Source organism: Erythrolamprus reginae, chromosome 1 (genome assembly GCF_031021105.1).
Source record: "Erythrolamprus reginae isolate rEryReg1 chromosome 1, rEryReg1.hap1, whole genome shotgun sequence".
Lineage (NCBI taxonomy): Eukaryota > Metazoa > Chordata > Lepidosauria > Squamata > Dipsadidae > Erythrolamprus > Erythrolamprus reginae.
In genome coordinates, this window is record NC_091950.1 from 392,286,226 (window position 1) to 392,310,237 (window position 24,012).

Sequence of the window (24,012 nt, forward strand, 5' to 3'; positions counted from 1 at the left end):
AGTATATGAATTTACATTTGGGGAAAAGGATAGAATTAACGTGAGAAAATATTATTTTACTGAAAGAGTAGTAGTAGTAGAAGAAGAAGAAAAGGAGAAGGAGAAGGAGAAGGGAGGGAGGGAAGGAGGGAGGGAGGGAAGGAAGGAGGAAGGAAGGGAAGGAAGGAAAGACAGACAGACAGACAGAAAGAAAGAAAGAAAGAAAGAAAGAAAGAAAGAAAGAAAGAAAGAAAGAAAGAAAGAAAGAAAGAAAGAAAGAAAGAAAGAAAGAAAGAAAGAAAGGTAAAAATAAAATTTACAAGCTGAACATCCGATGAAGCTTCGTTGGCTGCTTTTGAGGTAAAAAGCGCACAGGCTCCGCTTCTCCTCCGAAGAGAAACCCTCGGCCGCCCAACCCAGCTCCACAAAGCCTCCCTCGGCTTCCAAGGAGGGAAACTGGGGAGGGGACCCTATCACGAGCTTCTCCCCCACCATCGCTTGCAAACCGCGGGCGCCCTTTCGCCAGCGCAGCCGACCGTCAGCTGATCGACGGCGGTCACGTGACGTGCCGAGGAGGAAATGCGCCCGGGCCGCCCGCGGGGGGAGAGAAGAATCCTCGGGACCGGCTGCTGTACAGAGCGCGTAGAAGAACAGCGGCGATGGCCTGGACGCGGTACCAGCTCTGCTTGGCGGCGCTGATGCTCATCACCGGCTCCATCAACACGCTTTCCGCGAAGTAAGTTGTTTGGGGGGGGGGGGGGACGTGGGAAGGCAGCCCCGCGTTGACTCGGGTCGGGAATGGGGCGAGGTGGGGTGCTTGGGAAGAGCAGCTGCCGTTTGAAACAGAGCGAGTGAGCGGGGCAGCCCCAAGATCGTGTAAGGAATTGGGGAAGGGGGGAGGATAGTCTGTGATGACTTCACCAGATATCCCATTCTTCCAAAACATTTATTTATTTATTTGTTTGTTTGTTTGTTTGTTAGATTTCTATGTTGCCCTTCTACTGAGACTCTAGGCGCCTCAAAGAAAGCAAATACAAAACATACAAGAAATCTAACATTAAATTTTGTTTGTTTGTTTGTATTTATATACCGCCCTTCTCTGAGGACTCCGGGTGGCTTACAACATGTAAAAAACAATGCAACATTGTAATCCAATTAATTTACAATAGTAAATCTAAAAAACCCCATACTGTAGTATTAAAATCAGTCATTGCCATTCACACAACAAACATTTATTTATTGGTTGGTTGGTTGGTTGGTTGGTTGGTTGGTTGGTTGGTTGGTTGGTTGGTTGGTTGGTTGGTTGGTTGGTTGATTTGATTTATTGATTGATTTGATTTGTATGCCGCCTCTCTCTGTGGACTCAGGGTGGCTCACAACATAACAACAATAAAACAGTATACAAATTACAATTAGATCCAATTAATATAAATAATTACTTCAAAACCTTATAAAAACTAAATATCAAAAATCATTCATTCAATGCAACCAAACATACTAAACATTCAATGGTCAGAGGCTGGAATCTAATGACCTCAAGCCTGGCGGCATAAATACACTACATTCATTTGGCCAAGGGGCTAGAGTTTAATGCCCCCAAGCCTAGCAGCATAAATGAGTCTTGAGAGTCTGGCAGAAGGCGAGGAGGGTGGGGGTAGTGCAGCAGATCTCTGGGGGGAGTTGATTCCAAAGGGCCGGGGCCACCATAGAGAAGGCTCTTCCCCTAGGCCCCTGCCGCACCGCATTGCCTGGTTGATGGGATCTGGAGAAGACCAACTCTGTGGGACCTGACCAGCCGCTGGGATATATGAGACAGAAGACAGTCCTGTAGGTAATCTGGTCCAATGCCATGTAGGGCTTTATAGGTTATTCAATACTTTGAATTGCATTTGGAGACCAACATGGCATTGGACCAGAATATCTCCGGGACCGCCTTCTGCCGCACGAATCCCAGCGATGGGTTAGGTCCCACAGAGTGGGCCTTCTCCAGGTCCCGTCGACTAAACAATGTCATCTGGCGGGACCCAGGAGAAGAGCCTTCTCTGTGGTGGCTCCGACCCTCTGGAACCAGCTCCCCCCAGAGATTAGAACTGTCCCCACCCTCCTTGCCTTTCGGAAACTCCTTAAAACCCACCTCTGCCGTCAGGCATGGGGGAATTGAAACATCTCCCCCTTGCCCATGTAGTTCCTGTGTATGATTCAACTGTGTGCTTGTTTTTTATATATTGGGGTTTCTTTTGGACTTTTTAACCTAAAACTGTAATTTAGATTGCTAAATATTAGATTTGTTACTATGTATTGTTTTTTACCATTGTTGTGAGCCGTCCCGAGTCTACGGAGAGGGGCGGCATATAAATCAAATAAATCTAATCTAATCTAATCGCCAGCCAATGTAGCTCGCGGAGTGCTTGAGAAACATGGGCGTACCCTCAAAACATGGAGGGAAAGGGTCTCTGATGGGGTCCCCATTTTTAACTAATTAGATTTGTTTGTACGCATTGTTTTATATTGTACCTTATGAGCCGCCCCGAGTCTTCGGAGAAAGGCGGCATACAAATCTAATTAATAATAATGATGACGATGATGATGTTACCTAGTTTGGGTAATGAAACATCTGCAAGAAAACCACAAAGCTCACAGAATGCTAAAAATCCTCCATTATAATTCTGGGCTATAAATATTCTTTTAAGGGTCTCTTGCCGTGGCCTTGTGTACTTGCTTTGAATGACATTTGTTTCAGAATCATTGCTAGTTAGCTAGACATGAGTTGCAGTTTTCATAGTTGGGGTGAGTTCAAATTAATCCAGATTATCAACATCTAGTTGCTAGGTTCACCTACTTGCTACACCCCAAAAAAAATTATGTTATGGCTTAATGTGATGGTTACCATACTGGTGGCACTGTATGGATTCCCACTGAATTACAGTTAGCAATAGCAATAGCATTTAGACTTATATACCGCTTCATAGTGCTTTAGCAGCCCTCTCTAAGCGGTTTACAGAATCAGCATGTTGCCCCCAACAATCTGGGTCCTCATTTTACCCACCTCGGAAGGATGGAAGGCTGAGTCAACCTTGAGCTGGTGGTGAGTTTTGAACTGCTGAAATTCAGCTAGTAGTTAGCTGAAGTAGCCTGCAGTGCTGCACTCTAACCACTGTGCCACCCCAGCTCTCTACTTATTACTTTATAGGCCAATATGTGAACTGAGCCAGTTTGTTCCCAAGTGCTGGGAAATGTCAACAGAAGACTGTTTTATTGCAAACCGCCCAGAATCATTAAGGGTCAGGGGTCTCCAACCTTTTGTACTTCAGGGACCACTAAATTCATAATTTCAGAGGGAGTAGGAATGAAAACAAGACTGCAAGGATTTAGGGCTGGAAAAAACCTTCAGAGGGAATAGGAAGCCAGGCGAAGTGGGCATGTAAGAAATCTGATGAATAAATAAAGAAAACCAAGTCTTACCGGCTAGCAACCCAATAATAGTATTTCTACCTAAATGTACTGTGGTATCTGCTTTAACTGGCCAAAGGATATTTTAGCAGATGCAAATAATAATTACATAAATTAGGGATGTTTGTGTGTTTGTGCAAATAGGAGAAGGGGGGGTATCAGTTTTTGGAGATGCCCATTTTTGTCTTTCTGTTTCCATTTATTGGACATGCAGGAAATATCCTGGAGATAAAAAGCTGCTCCACATATTAAGGGTCTCCAGTTTCCTGAAAGGATTTCTCTTTCAACTTCATCACCTATTTTTCTCTTTGCTTTGCCTGTTCTGTCTGAAACTTGATTTTCTGGTAAACAAGGGGATTGCTGCTGCAGATAAGAAGGAGCAGTTCTCAGGATTGAGGAGGTAGCCAACTGTTGATCAGTGACTATTCTTATCACTTGTTTATAGTCCTTTAAGTTCGTTATGGGAATTGCAGTAGCAAAAGAACAATACACTGAATTAACACTTCTTTGAACAAAGAGGAATGTAGTGAAGCCTTATTTATTTGGAGGATCCACCAATACTGTAACGTTCTCTACATGGGGGCTACCTTTGAAAAGTGTTCGGAAACTTCAGATCGTGCAGAAAGCAGCTGCGAGAGCTATTATGGGCTTTCCTAAATTTGCCCATGTTACTCCAACACTCTGCAGTCTGCATTGGTTGCCGGTCAATTTCTGGTCACCATTCAAAGTGTTGGTTATTACCTATAAAGCCCTTTATGGCATCGGACCAGAATATCTCTGGGACCGCCTTCTGCCGCACGAATCCCAGCGACCAGTTAGGTCCCACAGAGTTGGCCTTCTCCGGGTCCCGTCGACTAAACAATCTCGTCTGGCGGGACCCAGGGGAAGAGCCTTCTCTGTGGCGGCCCCGACCTTCTGGAACCAACTCCCCCCAGATATCAGAGTTGCCCTCACCCTCCTTGCCTTTCGTAAGCTCCTCAAAACCCACCTATGTCGTCAGGCATGGGGGAATTGAAATTTTCCCTTCCCCCTAGGCTTATAGAATTTATACATGGTATGTTTGTATGTATGATTGGTTCTTTAAATTGGGGTTTTTTAGATTATTTTTAATATTAGATTTGTTTACATTGTCTTTTTATTGTTGTTAGCCGCCCCGAGTCTGCAGAGAGGGGCGGCATACAAATCTGATTAATAATAATAATAATAATATTGTGGTGAATTCTGAATAGAAATGAATATCTATTTCTGCACCTTATTACCAAGAAGAGAGAAAGCATGATAATTCTGCCTGACAAGTGAGGGTAATAATATTTAGATCGCCTTCCCCAACCTCAACCCTTTAGCTGCAGATAGTCTTTGAGTTACAACTGCAATTGAGTCTAAAATGTATGTTGCTAAGTGAAACTTCTGTTGAGTTTGTCTCATTTTGCAACTTGCATTTGTTAAGTTAGTAACATGGTTAAGTGAATCTGGATTCCCCATTGACTTTGCTTGTGAGAAGTTCGCAAAAGTTGATCACCCTGGGACACTGCAATGGTCATAAATTCAATTCAATTCAATTTATTAGATTTGTATGCCGCCCCTCTCCGAAGACTCGGGGTGGCTCACAACAGTAATAAAAACAGTATAACAATGGAGCAAATCTAATAATAAATTTATATAAAAACCCCCAACAATTTAAAAACCATACAGCACATACATACCAAACATAAAATATAAGAAAGCCTGGGGGAGATGTCTTAATTCCCCCATGCCTGGCGATATAGGTGGGTCTTGAGTAACTTGCGAAAGACAAGGAGGGTGGGGGCTCGTTCTAATCTCCGGGGGGAGTTGATTCCAGAGGGCCGGGGCCACCACAGAGAAGGCTCTTCCCCTGGGGGCCGCCAAACGACATTGTTTGGTCGACGGGACCCGGAGAAGGCCAACTCTGTGGGACCTTATCGGCCGCTGGGATTTGTGCGGTAGAAGGCGGTTCCGGAGGTATTCTGGTCCAATGCCATGAAGGGCTTTAAAGGTCATTACCAAATATGAAACACTTGCCAAGCATCTGAGTTTTGATCATGTGACCATGGGGAGTCTAAGATGAACATAAGTGTGAAAAATGGTTGTAAGTCGCTGCCATTGTAACTTTGAACAATCACTAAATGAACTGTTTTATATTGAAGACTACCTGTATTCAATCTCATCCAACTTTCAGACCCTTTAAGATCAGCTCTTCATTCTTTCCAATACTGTATCTTACTATTTTACATTTTTAAGCTTTAAACCAGTATATAAGCTTAATAATATCAATTCAGCATTTTCTTTACCACCCTCATTTGTCAATGCCTTCAACTATTCTCAATATAATTGATTTTTCTAAGGAATTTGATCACGTGATATGGGCTAAATAAAACGGCCTTAGCTAGGTAATCTTAGCTTCCAGTGTTATTTCTGGAGTGGTGCAATCTAAAATCTCCATGTTTGTTATTTTTATTGTCTAAAATATGCAGAGTAGACATTTACACACCCATACATTAAAGGAGTCTACATTTTTCCTATCCACTTTTTTATGGTCTAGTATTCATCATCCTAAGTAGTTCTAGAAAAGCAATCATATTTACTATTTTGCACTTTATGATCCTATGCTGCAACATCCTGCCTGTCAACAACTACTTCAGCTTCAACCGCAATAACACAAGAGCACGCAACAGGTTCAAACTTAATATCAACTGCTCCAAACTTGACTTTAAAAAATATGACTTTAGCAATCGAGTTGTTGAAGCATGGAACTCATTACCAGACTCCATGGTGTCAACCCCCAACATTTTTCCCTTAGACTTTCCACGGTTGACTTCTCCAGATTCCTTAGAGGTCAGTAAGGGGCGAGCATAAGTGCACTAGTGTGCCTTCCGTCCCCTGTCCAATTGTCTCTCCTATATTTTATATATCCTTTCTCCCATCCATATATCCTTCCTCTACTCTTCATTGATGTATTCTATTCTCATATCTCTTCTTCTATCCCTTCCCTGATATTTACTACTACACGTCTTTATTCTCCTTAACTTTCAATTTGTATTGGACAAAATAAATAAATAAATAACTTTGTATTAAAACTAATGGCCTTGTGGATTTTCCTTCTACTCACTGTGATATTAAGTGATATTCTACACTTAATTTTGGTATAAATGTCTTCAATCATTTTGGAACCAAATGATCCAATAAGGCCCTGATTCAGTCAATTTTTGTCTTTATGTCACAATTTTCAGCTGTTTTTATAAGTGATATTCTACACTTTTTATAACCTTAAATTTCTTGGTATTTAGCTGCAATCCAGCCTTTTCATTTTCTGCCCTGATCTTTAGAATAATTTGTTCTGCGGCATTTTCTGCCAATAATGTGGTATCACCTGCATCTCTTAAATTGGTAATATTCCTGCCACCAATCTTTCTTCCAAGTCTGATTCATCTTAGTTAGAACTTCCTCTATATGTGTATCAAAGGGGATTCAGTTCTGGAGACCTCACCTACAAAAAGATATTGACAAAATTGAACGGGTCCAAAGACGGGCTACAAGAATGGTGGAAGGTCTTAAGCATAAAACGTATCAGGAAAGACTTAATGAACTCAATCTGTATAGTCTGGAGGACAGAAGGAAAAGGGGGGACATGATCGAAACATTTAAATATGTCAAAGGGTTAAATAAGGTTCAGGAGGGACGTGTTTTTAATAGGAAAGTGAACACAAGAACAAGGGGACACAATCTGAAGTTAGTTGGGGGAAAGATCAAAAGCAACATGAGAAAATATTATTTTACTGAAAGAGTAGTAGATCCTTGGAACAAACTTCCAGCAGACTTGGTTGGTAAATCCACAGTAACTGAATTTAAATATGCCATATATCCATCCTAAGATAAAATACAAAAAATAGTATAAGGGCAGACTAGATGGACCATGAGGTCTTTTTCTGCCGTCAGTCTTCTATGTTTCTATGTTTCTATGCAATACAGCTCTGCCAGATAACTTTTCTAGTCTTGAACTAGTCTGTGTTCTGACAGCACCTTCTTTGTTGTTGCATGATGATTTTATTGATTTAATCAAACATCCAGGAACATTCATTTCTTACAAATACTTGGATAAAATTTTAGTTTAATTGAAAAGATTTGGTATTGTCAATGAAGAATAAGCATACATCCTTTTGAAATCTGCATGCTTGCTCCAACATTTGCATAGTGGTCTTAAGTACCTGTACCTCTTCCTCTTTTATGTGTTGGACAGCTCTTTTTTCATGGTTTGACCCAGTTGTAGGATTTACTTTGCTTTGTTAGCGATGCCTTTAGCTTTTCTTCTGATGATTTCCACTGAAAACCATTTGCTTATCTGTGTTAGATTTTTGCATTGGACATGTTTCTGGGCTGTTTATTTGAAATGGGATTTTTAATTGTTTTTTCTTTCCATAGTTTATTAGGTCATTTTTCCATCATTAATTAATTTCAACTGCATATCGTATAGAGATGAAATCTTGTTGCTATCACATTCCTAGGTACAGTACCTTATCCTTTTGTGTGCCTGTGTCTGTGTGTGTTGCAGAATTTGAATTAAAATCATTTTGACTACAAGTACTGTAGTTGATAATCCAAGTCATAGTCTACATCAGATAAAATTTGAAGAGAGATAACTGTGTTTTCAGACATTGGTGTGTACAACATATAATAGATTTTGTTGCAATACAATATATTTGGAATGTTCAGGTGTACAATTAGTATTTTTGAGTAAGTCTTGCATTGGTAATCCTCAGCCAGTTTCCATTGTGGAAGTATCCTAAGTACTTGCTTAATTTCTTTCTACTAAAAATATCTGCTAACAATTTCTGCTTCTTAATTGCCTCCAATTTTGGTGTTGAAATCTCCCGTGAAGTATATTTTATCTCTTTTCAGCTTTTTCATAGCACTTCTTAAATGTCAGCAAAGAGCTGTTCTTCAGATATTTCTACTGTTGGTGCATAAATTTGGACAAATGAGACATTGAGATATTTAGTTTAGATTTGATCAGCCATCATTTTTGCATTTAGTGCTTGGAAGCTGTTAACTGATTGGTGATTTTCATTTGTTATCAGCGCCACTGCATTCCTTCTGATAGTGTCATTTCCAGAACAATACTGCATAAACTCATCTGCCCAAAAAATGATCTCACTGATGCCAGGAATGCCTATTTGGTCATTGTCATTTCTTTCTTGGTGTTTAGCTTTGCATGGTTCATGTTTGAGACATTCCATATGTATATCCATTCTGTTCATTTTTGTCCAGTCTGGGTAGTTCCTTTGATCAGTATTCATGGTCCTCAAAGATTTCCCTTTCTGCATTACAGCATTTAGCCTTATATACCACTTTATAGTGCTTTGCAGCCCTCTGTAAGTGGTTTACAGAATCAGCCCATTGCTCCCAACAATCTGGGTTCTCATTTTACCCACCTTGGAAGGATGGAAGGCTGAGTCAACCTAGAGCCGGGTAAGATTTGAACTGCCAAATTGCAGGCAGCTGGCAGTCAGCAGAAGTAGCATGAAATGCTGCATTCTAACCACTGTTCCACCATGGGTCATTATAATTTTCTAGATTGCTCATACTATTTTTCTTCTTCTTCTTCTTCTTCTTCTTCTTCTTCTTCTTCTTCTTCTTCTTCTTCTTCTTCTTACTCTTCTTACTCTTCTTACTCTTCTTACTCTTCTTACTCTTCTTACTCTTCTTCTTCCTCTTCCTCTTCTTCTTCTTCCTCTTCTTCTTTTTCCTCTTCTTCTTCTTCTTCCTCCTCCTCCTCCTCCTCTTCTTCTTCTTCTTCTTCTTCTCCTCCTCCTTCCCCCCCCCCAAGTAGCCTGAGAGTACCAGGCAAAAATGGTTTTTACCGCTTTATAGTGCTTTGCAGCATTATATCATTTCTGAATTTGTATCATTTCTGAATTTTTCTTTGACAACTTTTCCATAAACATCAACTTGTTGCTTGTATCCTTAAGATTTCTATTAATATTGATTGTTTCCTGATTGCTAATTTGACCCCTATGACAATCATTAAGTGTTGTGCCTCATGATCCTTGACAAATGTATATGTTCTTATATGTACACTGAGATCATATGCACCAAAGACAAATTCCTTGTGTGTCCTATCACACTTGGCCATTAAAGAATCCTATTCTATTCTATTAGAGTGCATCATAAGGTTTTCTCCAGATCTCCCTATTGATCTCAGGTTGGCACCAGCATACACCTACGTAGTGTCCGCCAAATGGAGTGGGTTTAAATTTGTATAAACTAGCCAATCTGGCCAAATCAACTGTTTGGAGCCATCTGTTCGGGAAATATTGTTTTGAGTCCAAGTCTTCTGTTCTTCTTAAATCTACCACACAATACCTGGTTGTATTTCTTCTACCTATAGGTTTCCTCTGATGGGTTCAAACATTGAAGAATCTGTGTAACTATTAGAAGTTGTAGCTATATTCCTGATTCTTACAAATTTCATCAACTAAATCTCTGCCGCAGGATTTTTTTTTGTCCTTTTGCAAGTTCTAGTTGCTAAGTAAGCAATCATCTTGAAAGATGACAAGTCATGACATTTTGGGGAAGCTTAACTGTGTTCTGAATTTTTCATAATTTACTGAAAGAAATCTGTGGGTGTAGTTGCTTTAAACTTGCTTGCACATGCTGTGTTATAGTACCTCAAACTCATATGATTTTTGAATGATTACATAGCCTTTTCCAAGCATTGTTAAGAAAATTAGATGGAAGTGGTAGTAGGAAGAGCAGTACAATTATGTGTGAATGTGGGTGAATTTGGAAATGGATGGCATACAGATCTAATAAATTATTATTATTATTATTATTATTATTATTATTATTATTATTATTATTTCAATACAACACAGCAAATGAGATCACTATGTCTGGATTTCGTATTTCATCACCACCAGTCGGGCACTTCCCAAGCACCTAGGACTGCATGATGTAGTGGCGAATTATGTTTGCCGATCCCAGTAAAGCGGCCTTTTGAAATTGACAGATGGAGATATTGTCAATTCCGATGCTTTTCAAAAGTCCGCTGAGATCCTTTGGCACTATGCCCAGCATGCCAAGTACCACTGGAACCACTTTCACCGGCTTATGCCAGAGTTGTTGCAGCTCGATTTTTAGATCTCTTCGTATTTCACTAATTTCTCTAGCTGCTTCTCCTCAATTCTGCTGTCTCCTGGGATTGCGATGTTGATGATCCATACTTTCTTTTTCTCCACAATCAGGATGTCTGGTATGTTATGCTTCAGAATTCGGTCAGTCGGAAGTCCCACAGTAGTTTTGCTTGCTCATTTTCGACCACTTTTTCGGGCTTATGATCCCACCAGTTCTTTGCCACTGGTAAATGGTAGTTCCAGCACAAGTTCCAGTGGATCATCTGTGCCACCAGCATCATGTCTATGCTTGTAGTCAATCTGTGCGATCTTTTTGCAGCAGCTGGGTATGTGATCGATTGTTTCATCTGTTTCTTTACAGAGTCTGCATTTTGGATCGTCTGTTGATTTTTCAATTCTGGCTTTCACAGCATTTGTTCTAATGGCCTGTTCTTGTGCCGCCAGTATTAGTCCTTCTGTCTCCTTTTTGAGTGTTCAACTTGTAAGCCATGACCAGTTCTTTTCTTTATCCACTTCTGCCTTCAATCTTCTCCAAGAACTGGCCATGCAATGCTTTGTTCCGCCAACTGTCCATACGACATTGAGTTACAGTTTTTCTGTACTGGTCCTTAATTTGCTTCACCTTGAGAAGCTTCCTAATCAATTATTTGATTTGATGGTGTTTCTGCTGCTTTGAGGAGACTGGGTGGGTTTTTATGTTGTGGATTTTTAAATGTTGCAAGTCACCTGGAGTCACCTATGTGTGACTTGGAGGACCACATAAATTTGTTTAATAAATTTTAAAAAAATCTTGCTTCAAATTAAAAACTATTTAATTAACTATTTAATTGAACATTTGATAATTGGAATACACCACCTTCAGAGAAATAAATTCTTGAAGCTGTCCAAATGTTTGAAACTGGCGCTCACCATATATGTAGCACTATGATTCCCAGCATCCATGATAGCAACATAGATTTTGGGAATCATTCAACCTATCTGGAGGGCAACCAGACTTGCTGCTGTTTTATAAAGGCTTTTACTTCAGTCACTGAGTCATTGGACTGAATGACACAAGTTGAGTCACCCTTGCCTTTCAGTAGCACTGCAGCGTTTAATTGGCTTAATCAACATGTTTACTTCCTGCATTTTTATTCCAACATAAAGCATATATTATTTCTTCAGCAACATTTTGATAAGTGGGTGTTACACTTACATTTTTAAGGGCTTGATGATATCTGTTTTTAGTAATTGTTTAACTTTTTTTTACTTCAAATTTGTCCCTTCCCATGTTCCTAAAGATTTCTGATTTCAGTGAAAATAGAATTGGAGCCACATAACTCATTACGGTCATATTCTGTGCTGAAATGACCATGCTGTGTCAGTGGTGATTGAAAGAGGAAAGAGAAATATTGATGTGTCTGGCATTTGAAGGGTTAGCGGCAGTGATGGGCTGCCAAATTTTTTCCTGCCACACTGTGGACATGGCTCATTTGTGGGTGTGGCTTGGTGGTCATGTGACCGGGTAGGAGTGGCTTTCCAGCCATGTGACCAGGTGGGAGTGACTTGATAATCACGTGACTGAGGGTGGCTTAAAGGTCATGTGACTGGGTGAGAGTTGATAAGTTTTCAAATAGGTGCTTGGACTCTTTTTCAGTTGATTAAGTCACATTATTTGAAAAGCCACAAAAAGGACAACGGATAGACAGCATTATTTGTTGAGGAGCACAGTAACATTTGAAGGCTTTGTACTGAATCCACAAGGTTCAGCATGATAACAAATTAGGCATGTAGCTCAAGTTTCTTTAATTGATATAAAAGTTCCGTTCTAGATAATGATTAAAATGATTAAAACGTTTATGGATAAAAAAATAGTGTTTAATTATTTCCTCTTTTAAAAGTAATTAAGGATCATACTAAGGTACTAGAGAAGGAAGGACATAAAAAACTATTAAGTATTCAATAAATAGGGTATTAACTTACTAGCCCCACTGTGTCCCGTCCCCAAGGAGGGCAGCAGCCCATTACTGGTTAGGTGGGGAAGTACACCCCGTATTCCCAAATTGAGACAGGCCTCTCTGCCATTGAGAGGAATCTTAGGTCTTTCCGATATGATGCACAGTAAGTCCCACCAACACAGTCAGTCTACCGCATAGATTCCAACAACTGATAAGGGCCCACAGGGTTGGTCTTCTCCGGGTTCTGTCAGCTAAACCGTGTCGACTGGCGGGGCCACGGGGAGGGCCTTCTCTATGGTGGCTCCAGTTCTCTGGAACCAGCTACCTCCTGAGATCCATACTGCCCCCGCCCTACTGGCCCTCCGGAAATAATAATAATAATAATAATAATTTATTAGATTTGTATGCTGCCCCGCTCCGAAGACTCGGGGCGGCTCACAACAACGATAAAAACAGTATTATACAGGCACAAATCTAATATTAAAAAAACTAAAAACCCTATCGTAATTAAAACAAAACAGCACATACATACCAAAACATAAATTATAATAAGCCTGGGGGAAAGGTGTCTCAGATCCCCCATGCCTGGCGGTATAGGTGGGTCTTAAGTAGTTTACGGAAGACAAGGAGGGTGGGAGCAGTTCTAATCGCCGGGGGGAGTTGATTCCAGAGGGCCGGGGCCGCCACAGAGAAGGCTCTTACCCTGGGGCCCGCCAGATGACATTGTTTAGTCGACGGGACCCGGAGAAGGCCAACTCTGTGGGACCTTATCGGCCGCTGGGATTCGTGCGGTAGCAGGCGGTTCCGGAGGTATTCTGGTCCAATGCCATGTAGGGCTTTAAAGGTCATAACCAACACTTTGAATTGTGACCGGAAACTGATCGGCAGCCAATGCAGGCCACGGAGTGTTGTAGATACGTGGGCGAATCTGGGAAGCCCCATGATGGCTCTCGCGGCTGCGTTCTGCACGATCTGGAGTTTCCGAACACTTTTCAAAGGTAGCCCCATGTAGAGAGTGTTGCAGTAATCGAACCTCGAGGTGATAAGGGCATGAGTGACTGTGAGCAATGACTCCCTGTCCAAATAGGGCTGCAACTGGTGCACCAGGCGAACCTGGGCAAACGCCCTCCTCGCCACAGCCGAAAGATGATGTTCCAATGTCAGCTGTGGATCGAGGAGGACGCCCAAGTTGCGCACCCTCTGCCTTACATTGAATCTAGAACTTTATAAAGTAAAGTTGTCGGTGTTGTCGGTGCTGACTGGCAGAGAGGCGTTTCACATTTCCAGACATAAAATTTTCCCTGCTTCTGAAGATTTATTTTACATGCAGAGTAGCTATGCTACTAAGCTGTGCTCTTTCCTCTGATCTAGCTTTCCTGTTGGGAACTAAAGGCTCTTATAGCTACTCCGTCTGATATGAAGACTTTGTAATCTCAGCATGCCACAAATGGTCTTTCCAGGCGTAGTTCTGCTTGCAACTGCACAGATAATGGCTGACCCGTCACCTACTCTGTTGTAGTGTCGAATTCTTTATCCCGTCAGCTTTGTCTTGGGTTATTAATTAGTAATATTGCACCAATACTGTAGGACGAGGGCTCTGTTCATTATGATCCCACTTCTAAAGCTTAACAAGATTTTGCAAGCTTCAGCACATTATTTTATCCCCTGGTTAGGACTGAAAAAAAGCCTTTTTCAGAAGGAGTAGGAATGAAAACAAACCTGCAAAGACTTAGGACAGGAAAAATTGCTCCGGAAGGAGTAGGAATTTTTAAAAATGCTTCAAGCCAGGAAGATAGTTAGCACCATGTTAGGGCTGAAAAAGACTTTTTCAGAGGGAGTAGGAATGAAATCAATTTTGCAAAAACTTAGGGCTGGAAAAATCTTTTGAAGGGAGGAGGAAGCAAAGCTACATTCGTAGTAGCAATAGCATTAGCATTTAGACTTGTATACTGCTTCGTAGTGCTTTTACAGCCCTCTCTAAGCAGTTTACATAATCAACATATCGCCCCCAACAATCTGGGTCCTCATTTTACCCACCTCGGAAAGATGGAAGGCTGAGTCAACCTTGAGCCGGTGGTGAGATTTGAACTGCTGAACGACAGCTAGAAGTTAGCTAAAGTAGCCTGCAGTGCTGCACTCTAACCACTGTGCCACCCCGGCTCGTAGTATACGATGCACCCAAATTTTCAGCCTCTTTTATGGAAGAAAAAGATGTGTCTTATATTCCAAAAAATACAGTAATCATGACAGCATTGTTTCTCACCCATTTTTAGCAAAAAGATTTTTTAAAAATCCCTATCAAAAGAGGAAAAAAACACTCTACAATTAAACCCTACCTCCCATCAGCGTTGCTGAAAAGTTGCAATGTAAAAAAAATCGAGTTTCCTCCCCCCCACATTTACCCACAGGCCTAATCCCCATTAATATACTGTTTAGCAATAGCGACTTTGTACTTACTATATACACTGCTCAAAAAAATAAAGGGAACACTTAAACAACACAATATAACATTGGACCAGAATATCTCCAGGACCGTCTTCTGCCGCATGAATCCCAGCAACCAGTTAGGTCCCACAGAGTTGGCCTTCTCCGGGTCCCGGCGACTAAACAATGTCGTCTAGCGGGACCCAGGAGAAGAGCCTTCTCTGTGGCGGCCCCGACCCTCTGAAACCAACTCCCCCCAGATATCAAGAGTTGCCCCCCCCTCCTTGCCTATCGCAAGCTCCTCAAAACCCACCTCTGTCGTCAGGCATGGGGGAATTGAAATATTCCCTTCCCCTTAGGCTTATAGAATTTATACATGGTATGTTTGTATGTATGATTGGTTCTTTAAATTGGGGTTTTTTAAGATTATTTTTAATATTAGATTTGTTTACATTGTCTTTTTATTGTTGTTAGCCGCCCCGAGTCTGCGGAGAGGGGCGGCATACAAATCAAATCAAATCAAATCAAATCAAATCAAAATAAATAAATAAATAAATAAATAAATAAATAACTCCCAAGTAAATAAAACTTCTGTGAAATCAAGTTGTCCACTTAGGAAGCAACCCTGATTGACAATCAAATTCACATGCTGTTGTACACATTCAACTTTGTACAGAACAAAGTATTCAATGAGAATACAGTATTCCATTCATTCAGATCTAGGATGTGTTCTTTGAGTGTTCCCTTTATTTTTTTGAGCATTATATTATGTAAGTGTTGGGTGTCTTTCCCCCCCCCCCCCCCACTACCAAATGCTACTTTTGGCATAGGGGAATAATAACACAGTCTTGACACCTGAATTGTGAAAGATCTGTTCTTATGTTACTTTGTCTGCCCCACATAAGAGTTTCCAATTGCAGCAGCCGGGGAGAGATTTGGCCTGGTGTCAGCAAATAAATTCTTTGCAGTTTTTGTTTGCAGATAGATATCAAAGCTGGGGTCAGGTCCAGGCAAATGAATGTGTCACACGGCAGATGAGCAAAGCCAATAAACTGGCTATGCTTAATTTTATGGTTATGCTTTCTCCGGTCTTTTTCTTCAGATGTGTCGAGCCGTGGTTGGAGAATGCCGTTTGCAGCGCTGATGTGGTTTTATGGCGGTGGTTCTCAATCTTTCTAATGTCACGACCCTTTATACTGTGGTGACCCCCAACCATAAGTCTAGCGCCAATTCTCCCAACAGAGCTTTAAGCTAATTGGCAGGAAGGTCAGAGGGACATCCCCACTGTAAACACCTGATTGGTCATATTGTAAAAATTATGTTCCAAGGCACCAGAATGGAAGCTTTAGTTCCTAATGCCATGGGAAATTTGTCTTTTCGTGTAGTCTTAGGCGACCTCTTTGAAAGGGTCGTCCGACCCCCAGGTTGAGGACCAGTGGTTTAAGGCAGTGTTTCCCAACCTTGGCAACTTGGAGATATCTGGACTTCAACTCCCAGAATTCCCCAGCCAGCAAATGCTGGCTGGGGAATTCTGGGAGTTGAAGTCCAAATATGTTCAAGTTGCCAAGGTTGGGAAACACTGGTTTAAGGAATAGCTCTTCCTGTTGTATTTCAACTTGGCCTACGTATCTTCTTCATCATCTGAATGAAAACGGCTGTTTCCAACTGCCACCATTTCATCTATTAAAAAGGCAGCTTTGGCTTGAAGGGAGGAAGAGTGGGGCTTTTTTCAATTTTTTTCAGCTTTTTCAGAAGATGAGAGCCATCCAAGCTATCTATCTATCTATCTATCTATCTATCTATCTATCTATCTATCTATCTATTTATTTATACAAGCATATGTATGACTACAGAAAAAGTATAAACATGATTGTAAATACATAAAATGTATATACATGGTTATAATCTCACACTACTAATCAGAGCACACAAAACTTTCACCAGACCAATCCTTGAATACAGCTCATCCGTCTGGAACCCACACCACATTTCAGATATAAACACATTAGAAAATGTCCAGAAATACTTTACTAGAAGAGCCCTCCCCTCTTCCCCTCGCAACAGAATACCCTACACAACTAGACTTACAAGCCTAGGTTTAGAAAGCTTAGAACAACGACGCTTTAAATACGACCTAAGCATAGCCCGTAAAATAATCTGCTACAACGTCCTTCCTGTCAACAACTACTTCAGCCTCAACCACAAGAACACACGAGCACACAACAAACTTAAAGTAAACCGCTCCAAACTCGACTGCAGGAAATACGACTTTAGTAACCAAGTAGTTAATGCATGGAACTCACTATCTGACTCTGTAGTATCATCACCTAAACCCCAAAACTTTACCCTTAGACTATCCACTATTGATCTCACTCGATTCCTAAGAGGTCAGAAAGGGGTGTGCCTTCCGTCTCCTGTCCTAATGTTTCTCTCTTATTAGTATCATATATACAAACATAGTTATATCTTTGCCTACTACCAATACTGACCGACTGACTGACTGACTGACTGACTGAATGAATGAATGAATGAATGAATGAATGAATGAAAAAATAAATAAATGTGATATTGTTACGAATGCATGGGGACATTAGGACAGGGGTGGTAGGCACATTTGTGCACTTATGCACGCCCCCTACAGATATTTTATGAATGGGGTGAGGTATTATGAAAAGTTTTCAGCAACTATTGGTTTATTAGCTCTCCACTTCCAAGTTGGCTTCTTTTGAGACCTACTTACATGAGATGCTAAGCTGTAGCACAGGTATCTGTATATTTAAACTCTCAGATCCCCAGTGTGGCTTCTACAGATAGGGTTTATCCTATAAGAGGTGGGGATGACAAGAATGGCATGTAGATATCTGAAAGGTCAGTGATTTCTAGCAGATTGTGTTCTCCATGTGATGAATGGACTTGCCTCCATTACCATTTTGCAGAATCTTTTACAATAATGTTTCTACATCCCCAAGTGCCAAAATATTATGTAATAGCAATAGCATTAGCATTTAACCTTTTATACAACCCTCTCTAAATGGTTTACAGAGAGTCAGTATATTGCCCCCAACAATCTGGGTCCTCATTTTACCAACCTTGGTGTTGTGGTTGGCTCTGGCCCAGCTCCTGCCCCAGGGAATGTGGAGGTGGATGCAGGGGAAACTTCAACATGTCACAGGCCTGTGTTATTGCTGACAGAGTCAGTTCAGAGTTTAGTTTCCTCGGACGAAGAAGAAGGTGGGAGTGACTTGGAAGAGGGGGGCTTGGCACACAGCCCAGGCAGTCAATCTCCATTATCTTCCATTGATTCGTATGAAGAAGTCTTGAACCCACGCAAGGGCAGAATTATGCATAGAAGAGACCATGTAAGGACATATTACAGGAGATAAGCGAGGCCACCTGTGGTTGGGTGGGGCTCCAGTAATTAGGGCTGCTGCTATAAATAGCAGCGTGTGGGTTTGGCCGTTGTGGAAGAGTATCTGATCGCAGTTCTTCAGGAATCGTGTGTTGCTGTTTTCTGGACTTTGTTGATTTTTCACGCCTTTGAAACCAAAGCAGACCAACGTGTGTCTGTGTGTCTTCGTTGGAAGAAGAAGGGGTGTGAAGTTTCTTCACAGCTTCTAGCTATGTACTTAAAGACTGACTAAGGGAAATTGTACAGACTACCTGGTTGTTTTGGGACGAGTGCTCTTTGCAATACAAAAAGAGTGCTTAGTTTATTTTGAATTTTGTGATAAAGAACATTGTTTTGAATTTTCAAACGTGTGTGTGTCTGAAATTTGTACCCTTGAATTTTCGGGAAGCTCCTACCAGAGAGTCCGGCAGAATACTTGGAAGGATGGAAGGCTTACTGAGATTCGATCTGCCAAACTGCTGACAGCCAGTGATCAGCAGAAGTAGCTTGCAGTACAGTAGCTGCAGTACTGCACCATTGAGGCTCTAAAAACCCAAAACTTTAGGACATGTTTTCTAACTGATGCTTCATTCCAGGTGGGCTGACAAGCTGAAGGCGCCAGGGTGCCATGGAACAGAATCACACAATTTCCAGCATCCCTTCGTACAGGTAACATTGGCAAGATTCTGCACTCCTTGGTTTGATTATATCTTAACTACCTCTTTATGTCTAAACCACCTCACATGATGACTGGGAATTCTGGGATTCCCAGAATTCCACACAATTTAAAATTGCTGGGATTAGGAAATATTAAGAGATGAAGTGGGATGGTAAGACCATAATTTCTGTGATGCTAAGAGCATAGGTCAGTGATGGCGAACCTTTTTTTTCCTTGGGTGCCGAAAGAATAATTAATAATAATAATTTATTGGATTTGTATGCCGCCCCTCTCCGTAGACTCATGCATGAATGCTATTGTGCATGTGCGAGGGCTCACATCCATAATTCAATGCCTGGGGTGGGCAAAAACAGCTTTCTCCACCCCGCCCCCGCCCCCCGAGACCCTCTGGAGGCCAAAAAATGCGTTTCCCAACTTCTGGTGGGCCCAGTAAGTTCTTGTTTTGCCCTCCTCAGGCTCCAAAGGCTTCCCTGGAGCCAGAGAAGGGTAAAAACGCCCCGCCCCCCCCGCCGAAGGCTCTCTGGAAGCCAAAAACGCCTTCCCAGAGCCTCTGTGTGAGTCAAAAATCAGCTGGCTGGCACACCCATGCATGTTGGAGCTGAGCTATGGTTTGCGAGCCAGCAGATATGGCTCTGCGTGCCACCTGTGGCACCCATGCCATAGGTTCGCCATCACTGGTATAGGTTCTTCAGACTCACAAACTCTCTATATACATAGTCCTCAACTTACAACAGTTCATTTAGTGACAGTACGATTCACTTAACAGCTGTGATCCAAACAGGTCGCAAAATGGGGCAAACCTCAACAATAGAAATTTTGGTCATAAGTTGAGGACTACCTGTGTTGACAATTCCTCTTTGCTTTTGAACCGGGCAGGGTGCCCCCTTGGCACATCCAGCCGGTGGAGACCCACAGTGCAGCCCTGATAATCCAGCGGGAGGGGGCTCAGCTCCATCAGCCCCCACCCAATCTCCCGCCTTCGGGGCATCCCCAGGGCCGAGCCACTGGCTTCCCACCATGGGTTGCCGGGCGGCCTCGGCAACATTCGGTGTCTAAGACGCGCCCAGTTTTTGACGCACTTTTTTGCGGCAAAAAGGTTCGTCTTATACACCGAAAAATACAATAATGAAATAAGAAAAGCCATTTTCAGTCCAGCATTCATCCACACATACGGCCAAGAGCTCATTTAATCTATCACCACTACTTAATCAGGAACATTGGCAGCAAAAGCACCGGTTCAAAAATGACCAGCCTGTTTGGCAATTGAAGCCTCCCCTTTTTAAAACTGTGCCGTATGCTAGGGACCCTTGTTATGGGTGCTGCTGCTCTTAAATAACAGAGCCGGTCTTCCTTAACTTGGCTCCTCTGGCCAAGAAGACATGAGTGACAGGGAGGAGGAGAGTGTGGCAGACAGCTCAGGAGGAGATCAATTATCTAGCTCCTCCTTGGATTGGCAGTTGGTTCCATAGGGCCGAGGCAGCCACAGGGAAGGCACTTCCCCCGCGGGCCCGCCAACCTGCATGGCTTAGTCGATGGGACCCGCAAGAGGCCAACTCTGTGTGATCTAATTGGTCTCCAGGAGGAGATCAGTATAGTTTGTTGGGAGAGTTTTGCACATGCGGAATACTCTGCCTAATTGACGTCTTCAATGAAAAACACTGCAGCAGGCTTTCTTGTAAAAATATATTTTACTTTTCTTCTTAGCAAAATGTTTCTCTAAATAAGTTATAATACAACTACTATTACATCCACCACTGCAACCACCCAGAAACCATTAACTGCTAAGCACTAACTACAAAACCACAAAGCACTAACCACAAACCACACCCATGCAAGGGTGTTATTCCTTTTAGATAGGTTACAGCCAATCAGGTTTCAGCACAGTTAATAAACCCATGATTACATATTGATTATGGCTTACATTAGCCTTTCCTATGGTTACAGACTATTTTCTTGCATTGTAAGATTACTTCAAGAAATAAACTTATTTCTGACACAGTTTTCCTGGCAACAGTACAAATGGTGGACCATTGCCTTCTTAGATATTCTTTCAAGTCATCTACAGGCCTGGGATTTCCTACTAGTCTCCCATTCCTTTTGCAACTAGGTTTAATCCTTCTTAGCTTCCAAAAACAATTAGGATTGGGAAAAAAGGCTGCCATCTACAGAGGCTTTCAGAGAAAACACAGTGGAAACAGTCATGAACATACAGTGAAGCATCCAAATCCGTGATTCAAACTAACTTGGCAATCTGTCCAAATTCTGCCGGGAGGTTGGAGAGATGTTGGTGGCTTTTATTGGGGATTTGCTGTCCATGTCAGTCCAAAACTTTGTCAACCTTTTGGTTCGCATTTCAGGCAGTGGGCATGTTTCTCGGGGAATTATCCTGCCTGGCTGTCTTCTATCTCCTGCTCTGCACTGACCGGAGGAGGCCGGAACCCACCATGACACCCCCTCAGCCCTTTAACCGGTTGCTTTTCTTGCCTCCAGCACTATGTGATATGACAGGGACTAGCCTCATGTATGTGGGTAAGTGTCTACAGATGTCTCTTTGTGCATAAAATGGCCATAGCAATACCAATTAACCTGTTTGTTTGTTTGTTTGTTTGTTTGTTTGTTTGTTTGTTTGTTTGTTTGTTTGGTGGTTGTTTGTTTGTTTATTTATTTATTTATTTATTTATTTATTTATTTATTTATTTATTTATTTATTTATAGAAACATAGAAGACTGACAGCAGAAAAAGACTTCATGGTCCATCTAGTCTGACCTTATACTATTTCCTGTATTTTATCTTACAATGGATTATTTATTTATTTATTCATTCATTCATTCACTCATTCATTCATTCATTCATTCATTCATTTATTTATTTATTTCATTTATATGCCGCTCACTCCAAATGGACTTTGAGCAGCTAACAACTATAAATACAATTTAAGTAAAAAACCAAAAAAAACCCATCATTAAAATCACATGTATTATAAAACCATACTTGCAACAATCAGTCTTAATTCTAAGCCTGTCAGAAAAGTCAGGTTTTAACAGCTTTCTGTAAAACCAATAGGGAGGAGAAAATGCGAATCTCTGGGGGCAGTTGATTCCATAGGGTCGGAGCCGCCACAGAGAAGGCTCTTCCCCGAGGTCCCACCAACCAACATTGTTTGGAGGACGGGGCCTGGAGAAGGCCGACTCTGTGGGCCCTTACTGGCCGCAATGAGGGAGGAGGGAGGAGGCGGTCCCGTAAATAGTTTGGCCCTGAGCCATTTAGGGCTTTAAAGATGATAACCAACACCTTGAATTGTGCTCGGAGACCGACTGGCAACCAATGCAGCTCGCGTAGAGATGGAATAATACGGGCATACCATGGTACATCCATTACTGCATGCGCCGCTGCATTTTGCACCAGCTGAAGTCTCCGAACACTCTTCAAGGGTAGCCCCATGTAGACTGCATTGCAATAGTCAAGACAAGTCAATACAAACTCAATAACAATTTATAAAACATATTGCCCCCAACAGCTTGGGCCCTCATTTTACCAACCTTGGAAGGATGGAATTCTGAGTCTACCTCGAGCCAATCAGGATCGAACTCCTGGGGGTGGGCAGAGTTAGCCTGCAATACAGTGATCCCCCGCTCGTTGCGAGGGTTCCGTTCCAGGAACCCCCGCAACGAGCGGGTTTTCGCGAAGTAGCGCTGCGGAAGTACAAACACCATCTGCGCATGTGCAGATGGTGTTTTTACTTCCGCAGCGCTAGCGAGGAGCCGAAGATTGAGGACTCAGCTCGGAAGCTGCACGGGTGTTTTAAAAGGTCTCCGCCGGCATGGGGGGCTTCTTAGCACCCCCCCAAACCCGAGTTGGGGGTTCGGGAGGTGGTAGGAAGCCCCCCATGCCGGCGGAGACCTTTTAAAACACCCGTGCAGCTTCCGAGCTGAGTCCTCAAGCCAAGCGCAGAAGTTAGCCTTGAATCCCTTTGAATCCCGCCGCTTCTGCTGGATACGGGCGATGGGGGGGGCGAGCTGCCACAGCCCCTGGCTTCCGCGCCGCTCGTCCCACCCACCGCCCGTATCCAGCAGAAGCTGCTGGATTCAAAGTGCTGCTGGGAGCCGCAGGCGAAAGGAGCTCGGGCATCGGAGCGCGGCGCCAGGCATTGTTCTGCGGACCCCGCCCGCTCAGCCCCGCGGCGGCCCTTTCCCTCTCCAGGCTGCAGGCGGGGTCCGGAGAACAATGGCCAAGCTCCTTTCGCCTGCGGCTCCCAGCCCACCGCCTGTCTCCTGCTGCCCAGTTTAGCCAGGACACGAGCGGCGAAATGACTTGGAGGAATGTGAAGCTGAAACCGGCCGGTTTCAGCTTCACATTCCTCCAAGTCATTTCGCCGCTCGTGTCCTGGCTAAACCGGGCAGCAGGAGACAGGCTTTGAGTTTTGGCTGCGGGGGGAGAAGTAGGACTTTCCTAACTCCCTCGCCCCGCAGCCAAAACTCAAAGCCTGTCTCCTGCTGCCCGGTTTAGCCAGGACATGAGCGGCGAAATGACTTGGAGGAATGTGAAGGCTCAGCGGATCAAGGCCGGCTCCTCTCGGCCCAAGCGGCTGCCTTGATCCGCTGAGCCTGGCTGGCCCGGAAGATCGTAGCGCGCGTTGGCTGCACCGGCGGCGACATCGCTCGCCGCTGCAGCCAACGCGCGCTACGATCTTCCGGGCGAGCCAGGCTCAGTGACGGAAGGCAGCCGCTTGGGCCGAGAGGAGCCGGCCTTGATCCGCTGAGCCTGGCTGGCCCGGAAGATCGTAGCGCGCGTTGGCGGATCAAGGCCGGCTCCTCTCGGCCCAAGCGGCTGCCTTCCATCACTGAGCCTGGCTCGCCCGGAAGATCGTAGCGCGCGTTGGCTGCACCGGCGGCGACATCGCTCGCCGCTGCAGCCAACGCGCGCTACGATCTTCCGGGCGAGCCAGGCTCAGTGACGGAAGGCAGCCGCTTGGGCCGAGAGGAGCCGGCCTTGATCCGCTGAGCCTG

General features: G+C 43.1%; 1 protein-coding gene across 1 annotated transcript in view; it reads left to right on the forward strand.

Annotated features, from left to right (window-relative positions):
* Positions 1-529: 529 nt before the first annotated feature.
* The window catches only part of SLC35F6 (solute carrier family 35 member F6), a 34,141-nt gene continuing 10,658 nt past the window's right edge, over positions 530-24,012 (forward strand). The window contains exons 1-3 of the mRNA XM_070734906.1: positions 530-715; positions 18,923-18,995; positions 21,363-21,534. Of these exons, the coding sequence (XP_070591007.1) occupies positions 639-715; positions 18,923-18,995; positions 21,363-21,534 (322 nt within the window). The 5' untranslated portion in view covers positions 530-638. The remainder of the gene's footprint in view (positions 716-18,922; positions 18,996-21,362; positions 21,535-24,012) is intronic.